Source organism: Poecilia reticulata, chromosome 3 (assembly GCF_904066995.2).
Source record: "Poecilia reticulata chromosome 3, P_reticulata-male-v2, whole genome shotgun sequence".
NCBI classification, from domain to species: domain Eukaryota; kingdom Metazoa; phylum Chordata; class Actinopteri; order Cyprinodontiformes; family Poeciliidae; genus Poecilia; species Poecilia reticulata.
In genome coordinates this window covers 9,252,431-9,274,782 of record NC_088832.1, presented here as the reverse complement: position 1 = coordinate 9,274,782, position 22,352 = coordinate 9,252,431, and the positions used below count along the sequence as shown (strand labels likewise).

Here is a 22,352-nt window from a genome sequence, read left to right as displayed (position 1 = left end):
TGCAATCATGCATGTTTAATATCAAAACTGAATCAATCCAAATTTTTAGTTGAGAGGATTTTTGACTGAATTTACTTATTCAATCCGGTTGAATGGCAAACCATCCCGGTCCACTTCCACTTGTTGGCCGACATGAGACTGTTTCATAGCGAATAATAAGCTGGACTGATATTGAATAATTAACTTTTAAATTCTATCTGTAATCGTTTGTTTACCGTAATTTTGTACATTTTTCACCATTCTCCAACCAATAAAACGAGTTCTCCGGACTAACCTTGTGAATATGTTTTCCGTAACTCTCTGGAGGACTTTGCTACATTTGTCTGACCACGAGATCCTCACTGTGAAAAATGGTGGTGGCAGCATCATGCTGTGGGGTTCTTCAACAGAGACCAGGAGGCTGGCAAGATGGAGGAATCTGAAACACAATAAATGACAAAAACCCTTTAAAAGTGGAAATATGCGGATGTTCTCCTTCCACTAGGACAGTGACCTGAAACATATAACCAAAGCTTTAATGGATCAGTGCAGAAGAAAGAATATCCATGTTTCACTGTTACCACGGTAAAACCAGCTGAATCTGAATAGAAAAATTATGTGGCAAGACTCCAACACTTTCTCCAGTCATAGCCTTACTAAGTCCTTTCATTTTCAGTCATTATCTTTATATTTTTTTAAATATTCAGTCAATACTGTAATTTTCTGATCTGAAACATAAACAAAAGTGGGAAAAAAAAAACTATGTTGAAGTTGAAATACATTATAAAATTGATAGTCGAACAAAGAAGAGGAGTGATGAGAAGTTCATGTCGTTTAAGAGCTTTTTGCTTTTATGATATGAAGGAAGAAGTGTATCTCGGTGGTATTGTGGCGCTCAGCTCACTACAGAAGCTTTATTACAGATATAAATAAATCCAAACAGCCAGCAGTGGCATTAGTTGATGATGTGATAACTCAACACACATAATCGCTGACTGACTTCCAGAGATTTGCAGCTGAAAGTTTGAGGATGGGTGACAGGACGAAGATCAAGGCCTTTAAGAAGTCTCCATGTTGTGCTTCACCTCCTCCACACACTGGTGTGCTTCCCCAGTGGGGGACTGGATGGGTGGAGGGGGGGATTACTGACCTGTAGTGATGTTCTCCCTTGTTCCTGTCAGTTCCCCCTCTTTGAAACTCCTCTACTTCTTTATATTCAGTCTTCCTTCCTCCTCCTCCTCTCACTCTTCCTCCTCCTCCAGCGCTCGCAGGATAGCATACCGGCTGCCTCTTGTTTGGATAAGTTAATGCTGAGATGTCAGCCTTGATTCTGATGTATACCACCTGCCTTGGCCTCTGGCTGACCTCGTTCTCCAGCTCCCACTGCAGAGACATTCCAGTGCCTTTTCTGGTGCTGTGTTTACACTGCAACAGATTGCCCCCCCTGCTCTTCCTATCCGCTTCACCGCGGCGGGACGGACTCATCCCCAAAAATGTCCGCGCTTGTTCGGGAAGATTTGTGAGAGCGGAATGAGGTTTCAGAAGGGCTCCTTCCAAAAGGGTGAAATATATATATATATATAGATATTTTTTATGAATGTATAATAATAATTTTTTTAAAAACAAGAGTTTGGAGTGTTCTGGGAGCTCGGGGAGGGGAGGATTCAGATGCCAGAATCCTCCCACTGATCGCTGCCAGAGCTCATGTGAACAGCCTGACCTCACTTAGTACGCCCTTTAAATGAGTCGGCTCTGATAATTTACTCTTTGGTCCGAGCAGACGCTCAAAATGAGAGGCTGACATCAGTTGGAGAAAGTTTTACATTTTAAGCGTCTTTATTGGAAATGTGGCTCCAGCATCTTGTTGCTCATAAAGCCTGTAAGCTGAAAGCTGCCCAGAAATATGGCTAATATATAGTTAAGAAAGGGCTGCACAGTGGCGCAGTTGGTAGAGCTGTTGCCTTGCAGCAAGAAGGTCCTGGGTTCGATTCCCGGCCCCGGTCTTTCTGCATGGAGTTTGCATGTTCTCCCAGTGCATGCGTGGGTTTTCTCCGGGTACTCTGGTTTCCTCCCACAGTCCAAAAACATGACTGTCAGGTTAATTGGCCTCTCTAAATTGCCCCTAGGTGTGAGTGTGTATGTGTGTGTGCATGGTTGTTTGTCCTGTGTGTCTCTGTGTTGCCCTGCGACAGATTGGCGACCTATCCAGGGTGACCCCGCCTCTCGCCCGGAACATTAGCTGGAGATGGGCACCAGCAACCCTCCCGACCCCACTAAGGGACAAGGGTGTAAAGAAAATGGATGGATGGATATATTTAAGAAATTTGTCAAATTATCACAGTTCAATTGTCCTACTTAATAAACCTAAAAAAAAAAAAATCTCTTGACACTTGACAGTTAGGTGCCACTTTGTGTCGGTCTGTCACATAAAATCCTGTTATGTTCCACTGAAATGTATGGTTGAAATTTGTACTATTTTTTGTGTGTGACATGCGCCTGTAGGAAGGGCTTTAATTATTTTAAATTCCTTTCACATATATTTATTTACCTGGGGTGCAATAAATATGGAGACAGCAGAGCAGAGATTCATAAAGTTTGATTTATTCCTCTTAGTTTTCTAGAAATTCCTTTAAGGCAGATGTTTACGATTCTACTGATCTCTTATCTACTCATATCAAAGAAGATCAAATGGCCGTAATTCATAAGTAACTACATGTGTCTTAATGGATAATAGTTTCCTGCTGGGTTAGTTTCCATCTGATCTTCCACAGCAACACTCTGAAGCGCAAATATCACATTTGACGTCTTCGTTTAAATCTATTTAATTCATCCTAAAAAATTGTTTCAACAAAACCTGAGCGATTAAACTGTCTGTTTTAGATTTATTACTAGTTCACTCTACACACAGTTAGAAGGAAAGTTGTATTTTTCAGCATTTGTTTTCATTATTGAAGCTCTTCAGAGCTCTCAGTCAATAAAAATATGTCAACAGAACTTTAGACCTGAATATTTAATAAAGTAAAACTGAGACGTTAACTTCCTAAGGAGAGTACTTTGAAGTGTTAGCAATTAGTGGGCAACTGTTTGGGCATTTTCATACCTAATAGTCCAGTAGACTGTTGGATTGGGGACCAAAATGGCAACGTTTGTTACATTTTCAGCTGCTGCGGTTCAATTTCAAACTGCACTGTGCCAAACAGACTAAACCCTCTGAAAAGCTCGTTTCCCCACTTCACCTGTTGTGGCGCTGCACCACCAGGTGCAACGCCACAACAGGTCATGTCATCTCTGGTCATGTCTTCCAGAGAAGACATGACCAGAGATTGATTGTGAACTCTGGAACAAACTGAACAGGGCTGGTGTCAAAGTCTAGTTAGTTTGTCTAGAAAGCACGGTTAGTTTGGGGAGGTGTGAATGCCCAATTGATGCTGGTGCAAACCAAAAAAACCAAACTCTGGTCCGCCTAAAAATCTAGCGCAGTTCAAAGGCATATGAGAATGCAAGCGGACCAGAGAACGCTCCAAGAGCAGGAAGCGAACTATAGCGCAGGGTGTTCTGGGTAAATACAACGAAAAGAAAGATGCATGTCTTGTGCTAGAAAAAAAAAAGACTCATGGTCTTTCACCAAACACAAAAGAGAAATCCTACAATCATTAAAATCTGACGCCACTCCATTTTTGTTTACTATTTGCGAAGAAGGAAGTTGCGCTCAGTGTCGTTCAGAGGTTTTTATGTTGTCAGCGCCACTACAGGCGATGAAGGGAGCAAGCTTTTCAAAGGGTTTGGAGCGTTTGACACGGTGCAATGTGAAAGTGAACAGTACTAGCTGAAAATGTTGCAAATGTTGCATTTTTGGACCCCAGTTGAACAGAGTCTAGTGAAATGTGAGGTGTGAAAACACCTTAGTGTGCAGAATTGTGTTAATGTTTTTGAGTTTTGCAATTTGTACTTGTGCTTAGTTAATGACACTGTGTTTTCTTAATTTATTATTGTGCTAAGTTATTGGGGTATTTTTGAATATGTTGTTTAGCTATAAAATTTGTAGTTGTGTTTAACAAATAGATGAAGTGGCTTGAGGGCCACCGTACACCTGTCTATGAAACCTTTGAAAATCAAACATTTTTGGACCTGTCTTGACATTTTAGCTTACGTTTTGCTCACAGCTGCAGGGAGTAAGGATCCTTGAAAACACTCGTTTGTGCTCCTATAGGATGCAGCAATCTGTCACTGAAGGAGTTATCCAATTTATGTATGGGATGGGAGACATTGTCCAACAGTGATTTGATTTTTAGCCCAAGGTCTTTTGTCTCCCACTACCTGAACTGGATTGAGGAGGCATCCCAGCACAGAGCTGGCCTTCTTATCCAACCGCTTCCTCTCAGCTTCAGATAAGTTGCTGCTCCAACATAATATGGCACAGAAAATGGCCAACAAGCATTCACGTTTCTGCAATTTGGAATTGAAAAATGTGTGTAGAAATGATGCTGAATGAACAGTTGGAGCCATAATTTCTTCCACAAGTAGTTGTTAGCATTTATTTCATTAGCTAAATATTAATCAACTAGCAGAACCTCCATATAAAATGGTTTTATGACGTGTTTGTTATACTACTGATCAAATAGTTCACTAAGCTGCTTCACTCTACTTTCATTCTAAACCTGAGTGAAGTTGCACCCCATCCCCCACCTTCTGCAAATCAAACAAAATTGGTGTGAATCAACTCGACTACGTTTGTGCAGGTAACATTTTTGCTTGTGCTGTTTTGGCTTTGAAGATATTAATGAAAGTTTAAAGGTCCCACCTCCCCAACATATTTTTACAATATGTTGGTTTTTACAATATTTTGATTTTTACAAAATCAAAATAACCTTTAAAATTTCATTAATATCTTCAAAGCCAAAGCAGCACAAACAAAACTTTTTGCTGCACAAACCAGTACAAACATAGTTGATTTGATTGACTCCAATTTTGTCTGATTTGAAGAAGGTGGGGGATCTGGTTGACCTTTCATGACCTTTAGCAACATTTCTTAATATCTTTAGAATGATAGTGGCACAAATGAAAATATTTGCTGCACAAAGCAACACAAATCTAGCACAACTGTTTGGCAATTTCCCTCAGGTTCATTCTCCATGAAGCTGATGTTGTTTAGTTTTCTTCTGAAGCTTCTTCCTACTTCTGAATGTCTGAAACCTCTTTGATTTCTCCTCTCACTACGTTATCGCTGCTGTCCAAAGCCTGTCTATTTTTCATCCTATTGGTCAAAGCAGATGACCTCCCTTCTTTCTCCTTGACTTATCAAAAAGTCTCTTTCCAGTAAAATGGGAGTCATTCTTCTCGTTCTAGCAAATTGTGTCGATGGTAAATTCTGTTGCTTTACACTTAAACCAAAATAATATGTTGCCATAATAACATGTACCCTGTGAATTTCTGTCAGGATTATTATTTATGCTCCTGTGAGTCAACATGAACATAAATCGTAGTTAGAAGAACACATAAAGAAATGAAGAAAAAGCTCTTGGGAGGGATGTGTCTCATGCCAGGAACAGAGGTCAAGTCCAAATTATTTTTGAAAAAATGAAGCTGAAGAAAAGATGAAGGTTATAATGACATCAAAATTCATTTTACTAAATGCAGAATTGTCAGGGAAAAACAGTTTTAAAAAAAGTGTTTTAACTGTTAAAAGAGCATTGTTATTACAAGTTGGAATTGTGCCTCCATGTTGCTAAAGCAGTGGTGAAACAAATCGTTCAGTTTACCTCCAAGCGGATACTAATACCGTATGCCATTTTTATCCTCCACAGGACTCCCTAGAATTTGCTCAGGTGGCTTAAGGAATAAAAAAAATAATACAAAGAAGAACTGCAATATTTCAGTTTCACCTAAGAAGTGACAACACTCAACACTCTCAGCAGCTGGTTTTGGTCCAGCCGCGGCCACCTACAGAGTGACTGTGTGTTTACGCCGCTCAGCAATAAAACAGACGGTTGCTGTCACATTTACCACCTGCTCTGGACTCAAAAGGACTCGCAAAGTTACATTTTAGTCCAGAACACGTCTTCAAATTCAACACTGGTTTAAGAATAACCAAACCTCTGATTTACCTGCAGCTGTCTGTGGTTTGTCAGCACATGTGGGTCTTATTCTCTCTCAGGGTCTCGTTATTGCTCAAAATGATGTGATGTTGTATATATGCTTCTGTCATTTCTTATCTGCTGCTATCTAGAAAAATATCAGAACCACTTTGTCGAGATAGTGAAATTACAAATGTGGTATAATGCAAACACTATTGCCACCAAGTGGTAGTGGTAGTGAAAGACAAAAGAAAGCTTTTGAGAATATGACGTTCGATGGTCTGACCAAAAACCTTTAAAAAATTGGAAGACGAGAGATTTTAGGATCTTTTTTTTAAAAAGCCTACTTAATGTTATTGTTATTGTTCCGAAATTTCTTAGCTTTTGAATGTATCCACCTGCGTATTCAATTAAAAAATTGTAAAGTTGTTGGTGTATGATGCTCAGTTTCTCTTTCTTGAGGAATGTGTTCACCAATTTGTTTTTGACCCTACGGTTTAGAAAGAAATACAGCACCTTTCACGCCTAATAGCATCTCTGGTAAACATGTAGAAAATCTTCAGACAAATTTTATTTTTACTCTCTTAATATCTCAAACTGAAATGAGGAAAAAAACTTTTGAATGTAGTCAATGGGGTAATATAATAAAATCAATGTATGTACAGTTCTGTAAAATAATACCTTGGCTTCCCAGAAACAAACACTGCATGTGGGTATCGCATAAAATAACAACAATAGGATTATAACAATAGTATAGCATATAGTAGTAACAATAGTATGGTGGATTATCTGTGATACTGAAGGCCTGTCTCCCTTCCAAATGCCCAGAGAACATTATCAGGAGTGGCTGGCATCAACAACTTTGTAATACCAAGTCATTTTAAAACAAAAATCTGTCAGAAAACTTAAAATTACTCCTTATTTTGCTTCGTCAACAGCTTAAGTATTCATCATTCTTGTGTCTTGGGTTGCATGCAAGCAGAAAGGCCTGAGTTTTTCCACATGTTAAAAGTATGTTTTAGCTATTGAAGCATCCTTCCTTCACGAAAAGAATGCTGTTATTAAATTCATTAGTTCATACGGATTAATTGACTTGGGAAAATCGATTAATTATATTTAGAACAGTGGTCCCCAAACTACGGCCCGACTCCACATTTGGTCCGTCCCCCTGAACAATACCAGAGAGCGTTCGGATTTTTTTAATATACCGTATTTTCCGGACTATAAGCCGTTTATATGTGGATTTTTCTTCAACCACCAGGGGGCTCATAAGCCGGAAGTGAATCATTGGAAGTCAAAATTGGAAATAAAAGAAGAAAGCCCATTAAAACGGAATTAGGTTTTAATAGGGAATTGAAATTTCAGAATGTTGTTGGTCAGTTAAATAGCATTGAGGGGAAAAGAAGATTTTTCGTTTTTAAATAATACTGGGATCATTTTGAGAATTTGAAGTATAGATATTAGGATCCGGTAGATGGCAGTAGTGCAACAATAATGGATGCAAGCTGCTGTTGAAATCTAAAGAAGAAGAAGAAGAAGAAGAAGGCGCCCATTTTCATTTAGCACAACATGTCTAATTTAGTTTTGCTTAGACATTAATTACTTTAAGATATCTATAAATTATTTTTCACTAATCAAAACTACATATCTCCTATCTAAAACCACATTTATGATCTTTAATTATGGTGTCACTTAAGATAGCTTTGAGTACAATTACAACTAGTCAAACTGAAAAAAAGATATCTTGTATTTACTTTATGACTAGTCATAATTTACTTGTAGATATCTGAAATGTGTGTCTCAGATTGTAGATTTGTTGAAATGAAGTCTCTCCGTACAACCCAATGGTAACTCTGACGTCACTTCAACCAGTCAGAATGTAATTAGGGATATCTTAATTTACTAATACATCTAGACATAAACCAACTTCAGATATGTGGAATATTTGGGCGGTAAAACTGAATTTATGTTAAAACGGCCTGCCATACATGATCAGATGTGTGTGAGGTGATTCAGAAATACCAAACATGTACTCTTAAAGAACAATCATAAATTTTCCACAATTGATCTTGCTTTAGAAAGAAGCGGCAGCACGATGCTACCAAGTACAGAATCTGCTGAAGACTGCAGACCAAATAAAAGAAATAAATTCTAGAGGTGAGATCCACAGAAAAAGGGATCAGGACCTCTGAGATGGCTGGAGCCTCAAGAAGCTGCCAGGACCAGATCAGAACAAGGAGGATACTGAAGATGAAAATGACAGAAGGAAAAGGAGAAAGTTCAACACCGGCCAAGTGTAGGAAGAAATCCAGGAGCAGGTGCCAACCAGAGAGTCTTCCTCCTCAGCAGACATCCTCATAGGTTGGCTGCTTTAGTGAAACTAATGTTAATTTTCTTTTCTGTGTTGCCAGACCAAAAATGATATATATAAAAGCAGACATGGTGTCAAACCTGAAAATTGATCAAAGGAAAAGAGGCACTAAGTAAAAATAATGAACCAATTGCCTTCAGAAATCCCATTTCTGAAGGCAATGAAATGGGATTTCTGAAATGGGATTGCCATGAGCATGGGATTGCCTGGGATCTGATGTGGATCAGATGTATGCTGATGCTGAGAGTGTGATTTAACCTCAGCATATATCCAGATGTTTCACAAAGGCTCAAAGGTCTGTTAAGAGAAAGCCACCAGAAACCCTATCTAAAGTTTCCCAAAGTCAAAAACAAAATTTTGATTTTAGGCTAAATGCAAAAGAGCAGGAGTGTAAAGAAAATGCTGCACATCATTCTGAAACATAACAATACAAAGTTCTAGTCACAGTCCAAGCAGACATCAGACTGAAAATATCTCACAAGGATCGACCGTTCACATTCAAAGATGTTTTCCATAAAATCTGATTTAGCTTAGACTTGTCTTTGTAGAAGAATGGGAAAATACTTTACTCTGTGAATATTTTCAGAGTATTCTCATTTTTAGAGCCCAACTTTGCGGCTCAGGAATAGGCGATTTACAGAAGAAGAATCTGAAGAGGGAGGACGAGGACACTGAGGAACCACCAGCTGAGGAATAGGAGGAAGAAGACAAAAGAAGAAAAGGATGCCCAAAGAGGTCAGAGTTTAAGTCACTATAGATTTGTAATGTAAGCATTCGTTAGAGAGACTTAAGGTGTGGTGATAATTAGATCTAAGGTAACATTAGTGAACAGAGTTTATTCTGATGCGTTATGAAAATTAAACATGTGTTCATGTCTTTAGCTGAATTTCAGGAAAAAATATACTGAGCTGCATCTACTGGGAAAAAAAAGACTATGAATCTGTGTTTTCTGGAGAGCGAGAGGTGGATAAATTACCTGTAGGTGTCTTTGAAATACTTAAAATGAGGGTCTGTGAAGTTATCAGTAATAGTTCTTCTAACAGTGGTCAGTAGGAGTGAAGGTTTGCAAAAAAAACAAACTAGATGGCTATGTTTTCTTTTGATTCAAACCCCCCTGCTTTCTCAAAAACAAGCTGAAGATCAGGAAGAGGCTTTTCAAAAGTGAGACCAACACTTATATTTTATCTTCTCATATGTAAATCTGTCTCTCTTCCCGCATCTCTAACTGTTGCTGCACTTTGACCTCTGACCCTCCACACTGCCAGGATATTCTGAAGGAACCCAGAGGAGCATCCCACACTGGAAGAACTGCTCAGTCACCCATGGTTTTCTTAAACTGCACATCACACAAACAATAAAATATTAAATGTAACTTTTTTTTGTTGGTAGTAAATCTAGTTTAGTTAGGCAGTCATTTGCAACTCTGTTGTTGCACTTTGACCTCTGACCCTCAAGAATGCCAGGAAATTCTGACTAATGCCCCTTTTCCACTGGCTCTACTTCAGCAGCTCGGCTCGGCTCTGCTTCAGAGTGAACGCGTTTCCACAGGCCGGTGTTCGGTTATTTGAGGATCAGTGCCTCAGTGATTCTTGAGAAGAGGGACAAAATGGGTTTAAATTTGTAATTATTCCTCGAGCTTATGTATACAAATATGACAAATAATGTTTTGGAAATGCAACGATGCTAAGGTGCAGGCCCTCAGTTGCAATATTTTTTTTTAATTACATTTTTAATGGACCTGATCCAGAACTTTGTCAACCTTTATTATCTGACAAAAATAAAGGTTAAATTATTTTTAATGACCCTATTAGTGATATTTTTAATCAGTTTTGAAGACAAAGTCTTCTCAAGAAACAAAAGAAATATTTAAAACCAAAAACAAAGTCTATCTGATGGATTTGACAAAATGCCAAATTACCTCAATTTATATGACATTATTCTGAAGGAGGCCATATTGCAGCTCAGGTCCATGAAATCTTTACAACATATGGCCAAATCAGAATAGAAATGCACTCCGAAAGGTTGACTTACCATTAAAAAAAAAAGAAAAATCAGTGCCTAATGATGCTTTGTCAACATTTCCTGTATTACAAGCCCTAATCACGGGAGCCAGTAAGTGTTGTGTGTGGGGAATATGTATTATAGTTTTCCCAACACTTCAACCATCAGATTTCTGGGTTTCAGCCAATAGCTCAAATATAAAACACATCTATTAATTTCCAAGCATTTATTGTAAAAGACAAAAACAACACAGGATTTGATGAGACGATAGAGGGACATTCTTTGCTTTCTTCTTATTTATCTTTCTCTTTCTGCTCCTTCTCCTTTTTATCCTTTTCGGCTTTGGCCTCTTCTGCCTCGTGCTTTTTGATGAGTTCCTCCACTTCCTTCTGTTTCAGCACCTTGATTCTTGTTTTGCCGTCTTCTCGTGTCAGGGTGGCAATTTCAACTGCAAGAGTCGGGGCGACAAAAAGCCGAGTCACAGTGTTCACAGGACTGCCCGCATCATTTCGGTTTTCCATTCATGAATTCCACAGTTTATCGGATTTTATTCTAATTTAAAAAAAATCTGTTATGAGTTAGTTTCTCTGACTCTCACCTTTCTCTGCTGAGAGCTTGCTGACGTCCATTGTTTTGTTGAGGACTTTGACAGCCAAAGCCAGGGCAGAGGACAGAGTCATCTCTCCTTCTTTGTAGTCCTGCTTCAGCATAGAAACAGCAGCCTGAAACCAAGATAAACACAATTAAATAGAGTCCAAGGGAAAAATAATCAGATGTAGGGATTTGAAGTTGCGGGTTTTTTTAGGGGTGCAAATCAATCAAGTTTATTTGTGTAGCACATTTTTAGCAATAAGGCAGTTCAAAGTGCTTCACATCATAAAAATGCAAAAATACAAAGTCACAAAAACACCACACAGACAATAATTCAGAGAGCCACCAAACATTTTGGATGAGTGCCACCATCAAAATCATCATTACACATCAAATAGCTTGGACAATGTTCCATTTATTGACTTAATATTGGTTTAATAGATTAGAATTAGTTCAGACTTTGATTAACTCATAACATTTGCTTAAACTTTTTTGCAGTAGTTTTGCCGGCATCCAGCAGATGGCACCACCTTAAGCGTAATCAGTTGATACAGAATTAAAGATGCTGCAAAACCGAAACAGTCCAAATGGATTCTGCTGTGGGATGGAAAATGCACTTTATGTAGTTCTGTTTTAAAAATATACATATACACTGATGAGCTCCTTAAGTTTCAACAGAACTTATTCAGGAGCTGCATGACAGAGCAGCGTCAGCATATTCTAAAACATTTAGATATTTATGTTATTTAAAGATGTCGGCCCTCTCGATAAAAGAAAATAGAAAATTGATAAAAATCAAAGTAAGATTAACTCATTAATCGATGACTTGCATCTCTAGCTGAAACCTTCACTTTATAATGGAAATTCACAGGAATTTAATCACCAACAATTAAAATACAGTTTGTATCTAGTGCACTAACACTGATGGTTATAACTGAGGTTGTGCCGCCTCTCATTGACGTTCAGCAGAAATTTCAGACTTTCAGTAGTCTTGTCACGATAAATTTTACTGGATAATAAATTGTCCTAGACGTTATTGCGATATATAGTAACATTGTGGTTTTGTATCCATTTTCAAGTAACGTAACTGTAGTGGAAAAATAATGCAAGTACGCTCTCTCAAAGATAAATAAACTTTAAATTATAATGAAGATTTAACACTGAAACTGGAAGAAATTGTAAATATCCAAAATAAACAAAACAGATAAAAGGAATTATGAAGTCTCTGAAAACAAAATTATTCATTAAAAAAAGGGGTTAGTTGAGAACAATGAACCAGAATGAAGACTTTTCTCATCCAGTTTTTGGTAGAAACAGAAAAGAAAAATAAATAAAATAAACCATGCAAGTGGAAGTTATTGAGCTTGTTTAAATTGATCATGGGATTAACTGATTTATTGCGACAGGCTTAACTTACAGCACTGTTGTTGCCGATACAGGTCGCCTTCCAGCCTCCGTAGTTACCGCTAGGGTCGCTCTGGTATAACTGGAAGCCGTAGTGTTTATCCCAGCCCATGTACAGCAAAGAGACGCCAAACGGTCTCTTACCTGTCGAGACACCAAGCGCCGGTGATCCAGTAGTTCCCTAAAGTCAACTTTACACTGGGTCAGATCCACGTCTCCTTCAGTAACCTGAACATCTCACCTCCAAACTGTGTGTAGGCTTGCTTTATGTCACACAGAGCTGTGACCAGCTGTTCGCAAGGAATCGGCTCCTGGTACTGCAGTAAATATCTGGAGAGAATTCAAACAGGTTAGGTTAACAAGCCACTTGTTCAGTATTCAGCTTTTTGAATTTTTCCTGGTCGATGCTGACCTCTGTGCAATAAGTCGCAGCTCATTTGTGAGTACGTTAGCATCTGATGTGATCCCAGCAACACTGCAAGCCATATCCCTGAAAGAACAAACACATAATTAGCTTTCCTCCAACAAAACCCATTAACAAAAATGGAATCAACAGGCTTTTCTTTTTTGTAAGAATGGGAGTCAATGTGTTTTTCTTACTCGTTGAGCTTGTAGATCTTCTCGGAGAAGAAAACCTCATCAAGCAGTTTGTGAATGTTGCGTCTCTCAGCTGCTAACAGCACACCGTCATTTGCGAGAATCCCGAGGCACGTTCCGGCGTGGCCGATTGCTTCCATGGCGTACTCCACCTGGTACAGACGCCCTGCAAATTATAGTGTAAATGACATTAAAATACTGAGATATAACAGAGTTACAAGGTCATTTAGCTAACATAGAATATGTTAAGGAAAACCCCAGAACTAAAAGGTCCTAGTCAAATCTTAATTTTCAACACAGAAATTAATTAAAACTTTGATTGTTGGTGTGCTGAATATTGTGTTTCTAACATTTAAAGCAGTGTTCAGAAATTTACACAAATAATTTATTTGTACAATTTCTTTAGTAGCACAATACACTAACAATAAGGAGTGGATTGATCAGTAGATCAATCAATGGGTAGGAGATTGGGGTTGTCAATTTTCCCTGATTGGTGATTGATGGATCAAATACTACGAATACCCACACCGCTAAGTCTAAAACTCAACCAACACAATAATCATAAATCTATTCGAAACCCTTTACAAAAAAGGAACACAACTTGCCTTCAGGTGAAAAGATGGTTGTCCGGGAGTCATATCTGCGTGACTAAACCACAACCACCATTAATTAAATAAGTAAAGGCTCATTAGATATGCTTTACATACACATGACATTTTGAATGTAAAAAGCAACGTAGCTACAAACCATTTTTCCTGGTCACTGGAAATATCCTAAAAAAAAAAAAAACAGGACAGAGAACAGGACAGTTTTTAAGCAGCAGAGATCATGGACAAACAATGATGGCGAACGCTAAATCATCCCTCAACATTAATCTAATATTGCAGATATTGCGCATGTAGGAAATAAAAACACGTAATATTTTAATATTTTTAAACAAAAATGTGCACTTGTGACTCTTGAGGACGCTAATTACGCTTAAAACTAAACCGTCTTATAACATCCACTGACAGCTAGCGAGTAGCTAACGAGTGCAACAGAATGAATCTGCATTATCGCAGCATGCTAATGTGTTAGCCAGCTAACTGGCTGCTTTAAATGTGGAAGCGTCTACATTATAAACGTCATTTACAGAAAAAACTATGCTTGCGGTTGTCAAAATTAACATATTGAGACACAAAGGCAGGCACCGACTTATCATTACCTTTAGAGAAATCCTCTAAGTTGGCGTACTTTTGCTTAGGTTGATCCAACACTTTCAGTTTGCCGTTTCCTCTTTCTGACACCGGCGTTGTGCGGTAGGGATGTCGCGGCTCAGCAGCGCCACCTGTCAGCAGGAGGACCGATCAATCTCCGGCTCTGCATCATTGCACCGGTAGTGATGCAGAGCTCTAATGGCTGCAGTGTCCACTCAAAAACAACAAATACATAGTTAAATATATAAATAAACTTTCAGCGTTAGGATGACGTTATGTCAAATTATAATCAATAAACTTCAACACTTTTTATAAACACCTACCAAGGTTCAAAGTTCATGAACTTTGAACCTTGGGGGGGAACCTTCTGGGGGAATGGAGGAAACTCTTTTATTTTCATTTCCCCCCCCACTCATTTTATGTCCAAGGACAGTATCTATGGAGAGCCATAATATTTTTCTGTGAAAATACCGCTCACGCTGAAACAAGCGGCGGAAATAGGTTTTCTCCATAAGGTGTCTGGGCTCTCATCCAGGATTATTTATTGTAAGAATATCGACAAAATAATTACTAGAAATCTCTTACAACTTAGTTGAAAACGAAAGTTAACTTAATATGACGTTTCAAGTTCAAAAAGTGGTAAAATAAATGAATAAATAAATTTTTAAAAATCATTTTACAAAAACCTCCCGTCGTCACAATGGACATTTGCCCAAAACAATAAACCTCCATCAATCACCCCGTATGTTCTTAATTACTCAAATTAATGGGCGGGTCTAACAGTTACCAAAGTAATCTAAACAATTCCAAATATATAAATTAATTACAGATTTGCAGGGACGTTCTCACAATGTGTTAAAATAAAAATGGATAAAATCAGAAAATCCTGGAGTTTGTCTTTGAATGTAGAGATTCGACATGAAGATTCTTTAAAAATGACAGAAAAAGAGACGATATTAAACATCGGGGAAAATGTTATTCCCAATGTTATCTCCAGTTTTTGAAAGTTGTCCAGGAAGTCTGGGTCTCCCTTCTTAGGCTGCTGCCCCCTCGAACCGACCCCGAAAAAGATGGATGGATGGACGGGCGAATGTTTCTTGTAATATCACATCTGATGTTGTTGCTCTTAATTTCGGAGACAAAGGCTGACCTGGTTGGGTAAAGCACTTTATTGCCACCTAGTGGACATATTGGAGGACAACATGAGCGAATCCACTTAAAGGACTCGGGTCATGTTGAGTTCATTATTCCTTAAGTGTAGGACATTTACAAAAATGTTTTAAACCACAACGAAATACACATTATAGCTTATTATAAAAGCAATGTTAGATAAACAACCTGCTGAAAATTTTAGACTTTTGTTGAATCACAAGAGAATTTACGATAAAATATCTACTACACAAATATTCAGTTCAGTGTTCCCAGCATGGGTCCAGAATTTGGCTTAGCTGCCATTTTCTTTTATAGTCTACAGGGAAGTCCGAAATTATTGCAGACTGTGTTTTTATTAGTTAATAAGATGTTGTCACAGATAATACAAGAATGAAAAAAGTAGTCTAATCTCAATCTGCCAGGAGTATTTATCATTTTGGCCGTAACTGGACATGAACAGGCCATGTTTTTTGCTATATGTTGAATAATCAAACATTTTTGTAAAGAAATACCTAATACTGCTCGTTATTTACTATTCAAGACTTTAAGGCAAGAGTCCCCAAACTTTTTCCTGTGAGAGCCACATAACTTTTCCCTTCTTTTCCCTTCCCTTCTCTGGTGGGGGCTGGAGTCAGTTTGTAACAGAAAAAGTGTGACGATTGTAGGAGTGCCTAAATGTAAAAATTTATTGTTTTTCAGAAAGCACAATCAAATAACATTCCCTGGGTTCTTCACAGAACAAAAGTCAGGAAATAAATAACAACACTATTAATTAAATAAATAATAACCAAATAACCCTCTCTGGGTTCTTCACAGAAAAAACCCAGGACGGATTATAGTCCGTATTTTCCGAACTATGAGCCGCACCGGACTATAAGCCAATACCCCAAAAGTTTTTTTTTTTTAAACTAGTAAACATACACACAGTGGCGCAACTACACATAATTCAGGTGGATGCGAAAACATAGATCGGGCGCCTTAACTGGGCGCCTTCTTCTTCGTCTTCTTCTTTAGATTTCAACAGCAGCTTGCATTCATTATTGTTGCACTACTGCCATCTACTGGATCCTAATAGCTATACCTCAAATTCACATAATGATCCCAGTATTATTTAAAAAAAAAACGAAAAATCTTCTTTTCCCCTCAATGTTACTTAACTGATCAACAACATTCTGAAATTTCAATTCCCTATTAAAACTCAATTCCGTTTTAATGGGTGCTTTCTTCTTTAAAAAAAATCCACATATAAATGGCTTATAGTCCGGAAAATACGGTATATAAAAAAAATATCTGAATGCTCTCTGGTATTGTTCAGTGGGCCGGACCAAATGTGGAGGCGGGCCGTAGTTTGGGGACCACTGCTTTAAGGCCACACAAAAAGAAAGTCTCAAGGATATTTAAAGGGGTGTTGGGCTGTATTATGTATTTTCCAAGCGCATAGTGCAATTTTACAGCACATTCAAGTAACTATATTACCTTCAGTTGTTACAAAAATGCTGTATATATTTTTATATAAGTAATTTGACTTCACAGTGTCTCTTTAAGAAGCTCCTACCCTCTCTGACATCATGGCAACACTGCTCTATTATGCTGTTTGCAACCATTCTTAGGAGTGCTGGACTAAGAAGTAGTCTTAGTCGTATATTGAGCTCAGCAGATGTGCAGTTCCACCAGGTGTTTGCTAATTGCTGCAGCCGCTAGTCTGGAGGAGCTGAGAAGGGAGGGCTCCGGCGGGAGAGGGGGTAACTGTGTGGGACTGAAGCTTGATCTGGAGACTGCAGCTCTAAGAAGGAGCTTTGTGGAAATAGTTGGGGCTTTGTGAGAGCTAGCACTTAGGCATCCCTGAATGGTTGCCATGGGAGATTCAAAGATTCCTCCAACATGCAAGAATGAATCAAAGCAACACTCCAAGTATGTTCTCGATGACAGAATAACATAATAACATGATACGAAGCTTAAAAAAAATAAATAAATGTACATAAAATCCTTTAAATATAAGGCATAGATAGTTTTCAACAGTTTTATTATAGCTCATTCACATTTGTAGAAATGATCAATCAAATCAACACGAATCAGTTTATACAATCTGTGGAGCGTAATTTGAACTGTTCTGGCTGTTAATTAAAACCAAATGGTGCAACAGCAACAACAACCACACAGTGCAAGTTGTAAATGTCCTCACTGGCTGGCAGTCAGGTGAGCCAGATGTTTTCCTGCTTTCTCCTCTACTGTGCATTTTGTCCGTAGGGGGGGCCGGGTGGGAGGTAAGGGCTTAGAGACCGGGGCCTCCAGCAAATATGAGCTCCAGGGCAGCCTGGATATCGCCATCTGTGGCCTGCAGCGCCCTCAGCATCAGCTCCTCGTCCTGGATCCCCATGTCCCTGAGCTGCTGCAGCTGGGACTGCCAACGGCCCTGGCAAAGCAAGAGAAAAACAAAAAAAACGTGTTCAGAAAGAATAACCTTTTATCCAAACGCCACCTGGTTAACATTTTGTTTCTCATTATCCCCTAGAAGAAATGAGCGCACTGTGGGTTAGCTCACCTGTAGAGCAGACATGTTGGTGGCCTGCAGAGCTTGCTGCAGAGCCTGGCTGAAGAGATCATTACTGACTGGTGTGCCAGCTGGCATCGGGGCTGAGCCACTGGAGGGGTCCATCTTAATCAAAGAAAAAAATAGAACAGAGTCGCAACGCTGCCAGGTTTTTGCAGGAACGAGTATTCTCCTCTTGATAAATAGGAGGCAGTAAATCCGGGTCGGTTTTCGACGTCTAACCTGACTCGACGTTGTCGGGGTAACGGCGCTGCTGTCGGGCGTGCTGGCCAGGGCCAGAGCCGTCGCGAGCTCGCTTTGCGTTATCGGCCGAGGCCCCGTCGCTCCGCTGTGGCCCAGTGAGACGGGCCGCATTCCTGGCGGGAACCCGGCTCGGCTAGAGGGGCCTGCCGGACTCCCCTGTTGACACACACTCGAATAATCAGCCCGCATCCGTATCCATTGCAATATGGGAGTGTTGGAATGGAGTGTGTTGTCTTTGTATGAGGTGTGAGAAAAGACTTACAGAGTGGAATTCCTCCTCATCATCTGACATGCCTTCGAACATGAAGCCGCCTGCCAGAAAAGAGATCCGACTAATTTTTAGGGAATGAAACGGTTAATCGGATTATTTGTGACGAGTCGATTACTGGAATAATCATCGACTAATTGAGCAGGGTATCTATGGGTTTTCAGAGTTCAATTTAAGACCTTTTTGATGCCACCTTGAATAAGATTTAAGACTTAAAAACTGTAAACATAAAGGATCCTGCTGGATTATAACCAAGCGTAACAAAAACTGGGAAATTTCTGGTGTTCAGCTAACTGACAGAATATTTGTACTCATCCATAATAACTAGCAGGATATGTTGGCATGCAGTTAAAGGTACCTTCAACCGCCTCGAGTGACACAATGTAATATTTCTGCTAGACCAAAAAGTCCCATGAGAAAAACAAACAAACTACGTATACAAAATTAAATTGTCCTGCCGTGATCAAATTTAAGACCGTTGATTAATGTATTTAATATAAATTTAGATTTTGAGACATTTCAAGGACTTAATCTAAGACACCTCAACTTAAGACTTTTTAAGGATTTGCAGACACCCTCTTTAGTAATCGATTAATCGTTAACTGGAGAATACAAACTCAAATACACGTCAGGAGTATTTTTTAACTGCAGATGCATCCTTGTGTAACAGTGTTTAGGTTGTAGAATCCCACTTGCTTTATGTATCAGTGCAATGGGGAAATAGCGCCCCCTCTCTGTGTGGCTGGTTATATACTGCTGGCTCCTGTACTCAGTGCCAGTCTGTGAAAGCTGCGCGAGAGGTGAGTTGCATTATTCAGCACACCGAGTAGGAAAATGTTAGCAACAGATAAAACATAATTTTTTTTGACTTAGATAAATAGTGTGTAATTGATATTTACTTGATACGTGCTTGGCACACATTTTTGTACTTTTAATTCAATGATAAAACACTTACTGTGCTAAGTTAAAAAGCTAACATAACGCTCGCTCTGTTGTAGTGTGCTGATTGAAGCTGAGCCGTTGCACTGACTCGATCCCCGATATGTTCTCATTCAAGTACATCATTTATTATTGTATTCATTGTATGATCTTTAAAACATGATTTTTAGTGTAATTCTGGCCAGTCTGTGAAAGCTGAGCGAGAGTGTGCTGATTGAAGCTGAGCCGTTGCACTGATTCGATCCCCGATATGTTCTCATTCAGGAAATAAACAGCAGATCACCCAGAAACTCCTTGTCTTCATTAAAAAAACGACACAACGCAGAGTCGAGGGGTTACTTGGCCGGCCTGGTACAGTGGAGTGAAGCAGAACCCGGTTACACTTTGATAAAAAATTATTAAGTATATACTTAATCATGCTGCATTATTGGATTTTGGGCAATAAAATGTTTTATTTTCTAAATGGAATAAATGGATTGAATTTTTTGGTTTATTTGAACCTTTCAATGTACTTTTAATATTATATAAAGATGACTGAAGTGGTTAAATGAAAAACCAGCAGAACACACCAGTTTTTAAATCCAAATAATCAATTAGTCGTCAGACTAACTGGTTACTAGAATAATTGTTAGTTGCAGCCTCGCTAATTCTAGACTATTTCAACATACACAACAATTATTAGCTTTCAGTGAAAACATTACTTCATTCATAAAAAAAAATAAAAAAAAAGATATATATATTTTTTACACATATCAATCTCATGGCTCACCTGGCATATCACTGTAAGAACTGGCAGAAACATTTCGGGAGGAGCCGGCACTGGACTGGGCCGGCATACTGCCAGCCACCGAATGCAGGACCAGGATGACGGCGTTGACCAGGGCCGGATGAGAACTGATTAGTCTGCAGCATAAAATAGCACTGCAAGTGTCATATTATTTGTCACATGACACCTGAAAAATTAAAAAAAAAAAAAAAAAAGCTAAGAGTCATACTTACACGTCCAGCATGTTCGGGTCCGTGAACTGTACAAAGAGATCTTTGTCTTGAAGCACTCCTGAATGTTTAAAGTGGACATGTTACAAGTTGCGATAAGATGCAGAGCTATACATGCCTTGTGGAGTTCTGCTGGGTCTTACCTAGAGCAACCGGGTCCGACCTGAGCCCGGGAGTGGCTACGATGATCTGATCCAGAGACTCTTTGTTTGTCAGCATTTTGTAAACCTCAGAGCAGAAGAAAAAAAAAACTGACATTAATATGAGCTAATATTCAACATTTAATATAAGGATGTTTTGTGATAGATTAGCAAAAAGGATGGGAGTTTTTGCCCATTCTTCTTCACCAAATAGCTTAATTACGAACAAGTAAGTCGCTTAATTAAAGGGTACTGGAGTAAAAGGTGCTAAATGCAAAGTTAAGCCACAATTGCTTTTTTTGTTTTGTTTGTGGAATATTTTAAAATATATAGCATTGTATTTATGTTTTTCTTTCATTTTGCAATTATGCACTTCTTTATGTTGCTCCATCACATGAAACCTCAGTAGAAAAACCAAAATGAAATATCGGGACAAAAAACAGCAGATGGAGTATTTGTGGAAATCTACTCACCGAGTCTCTATAGGCAGAGTTGAGTGAATGAAGAGCAGCATGAAACACTCTAAACTCTCTGGCTGCTGTTGCTCTGTTAACAGGCTCTATAGAAGAGATCACACACACATTCACAATCAGATCTTCTGTGTAATTTACAATAGAGATTAGGCACTGTTCATTAGCAAAGCAACATCCACGGACCTGGATTGCCCTCTGGCTCCGGCCAGGTCTTTTTGAGAATGTGTAAGGTGGAACCTGGCTTAACTCCGCAAGCATCCAGTGTAAGATCATCCTTCAGTTTCCTCCCGCAATGAACCAGCTCTGGACAGACGGGACACTTTAGGTGTAATTTACACATGCAATAGTGTTGTAAACCATACAGGTCAGTAAAGCCCAGAAAACGAAGATATTCACACTACTGACAGACCTATTAGCTCAGGATCTGGGACCGAGTCTGAAAGCTGGGCTGCTACGAGCTGCTTTAACGTGGCCACTCTGTATCCTCCTGGTGGGACGTCCCCGGGCATCATCTCCGGGAAGTGGAAGGTGGATTTGGGCTGATCCACCAGCTTTAACGACAGGTGCCAATCTGAAGAGGTCATCTTGTTAACGTGCACAGCTGTAACCCCCAAAAAAAAAAAAATACAACCACAACTCAGATTAGCAGAAGCTCTGAAGATACGTCAGATAATCTTAAATGTAATCATTCAGGTTGCTCTGACAACCTGAATGGCGGTCAGAGCAAAAATAAAACGTTGCCATTTCGCATTGGTTTTGACTAAATTGTTCACTTATAAATGAAAATGTGTGCTAGCAAATCAGCTGAACCACTGCTAGCTGATGCTTAGGCGCTACATAAAGAAACGATTTTAAAAAGTACAAATGAAAGTTTCGTACGGTATGATTTGTTTTTTTTTGTTGCTTTTTTTTTGGTTTATAACAGATAAACACACGTCATGCACAGCGGCTTTTAAATCTACATCTGCGAGCTACAGTGAAACAAATGCACACTCACCCGTTTTATTGTTTACAGACATTGACTTCCGGGTTTCTTCCACGTGACCTGTGTTACGTTCACTTTGGCCACGTGAACAATGGAAATTCTACTTACGTTGTAAACGCAAAAATCTATCTATCTATCTATCTATCTATCTATCTATCTATCTATCTATCTATCTATCTATCTATCTATCTATCTATCTATCTATCTATCTATCTATCTATCTATCTATCTATCTATCTATCTATCTGTCTGTCTGTCTGTCTGTCTGTCTGTCTGTCTGTCTGTCTGTCTGTCTGTCTGTCTGTCTATCTATCTATCTATCTATCTATCTATCTATCTATCTATTTATATTTAAATGATTCTTTTTAGGTGGTGTTATGAATCTATTTTTG

At 38.9% G+C, this 22,352-nt stretch overlaps 2 protein-coding genes across 3 annotated transcripts; both read right to left on the bottom strand.

Moving 5' to 3' along the window:
• Positions 1 to 10,636: 10,636 nt before the first annotated feature.
• psma4 (proteasome 20S subunit alpha 4) lies at positions 10,637 to 14,360 on the bottom strand. Its single transcript, XM_008404746.3, has 9 exons — positions 14,222 to 14,360; positions 13,765 to 13,790; positions 13,623 to 13,665; positions 13,021 to 13,183; positions 12,833 to 12,910; positions 12,662 to 12,750; positions 12,434 to 12,564; positions 11,024 to 11,147; positions 10,637 to 10,873 (listed from the first exon to the last, which is right to left on the bottom strand). The coding sequence occupies exons 2-9, from the start codon at positions 13,765 to 13,767 to the stop codon at positions 10,719 to 10,721; spliced, it is 786 nt and encodes a 261-aa protein (XP_008402968.1). The 5' UTR covers positions 13,768 to 13,790; positions 14,222 to 14,360; the 3' UTR covers positions 10,637 to 10,718.
• A 3,011-nt stretch (positions 14,361 to 17,371) lies between these two features.
• Positions 17,372 to 22,077, bottom strand: LOC103462150 (ubiquitin-like protein 7). Of its 2 annotated transcripts, none has more exons than XM_008404747.2 (11): positions 21,973 to 22,077; positions 21,385 to 21,576; positions 21,159 to 21,278; positions 20,976 to 21,061; positions 20,506 to 20,590; positions 20,366 to 20,423; positions 20,136 to 20,269; positions 18,422 to 18,471; positions 18,139 to 18,315; positions 17,908 to 18,021; positions 17,372 to 17,778 (listed from the first exon to the last, which is right to left on the bottom strand). In XM_008404747.2, the coding sequence occupies exons 1-11, from the start codon at positions 21,992 to 21,994 to the stop codon at positions 17,638 to 17,640; spliced, it is 1,179 nt and encodes a 392-aa protein (XP_008402969.1). In that variant the 5' UTR covers positions 21,995 to 22,077; the 3' UTR covers positions 17,372 to 17,637. The 2 variants fall into 2 exon arrangements, with proteins under 2 accessions (XP_008402969.1, XP_008402970.1); XM_008404748.3 differs by lacking the exon at positions 21,973 to 22,077 and adding an exon at positions 21,855 to 21,937.
• Between the last annotated feature and the right edge of the window lie 275 nt (positions 22,078 to 22,352).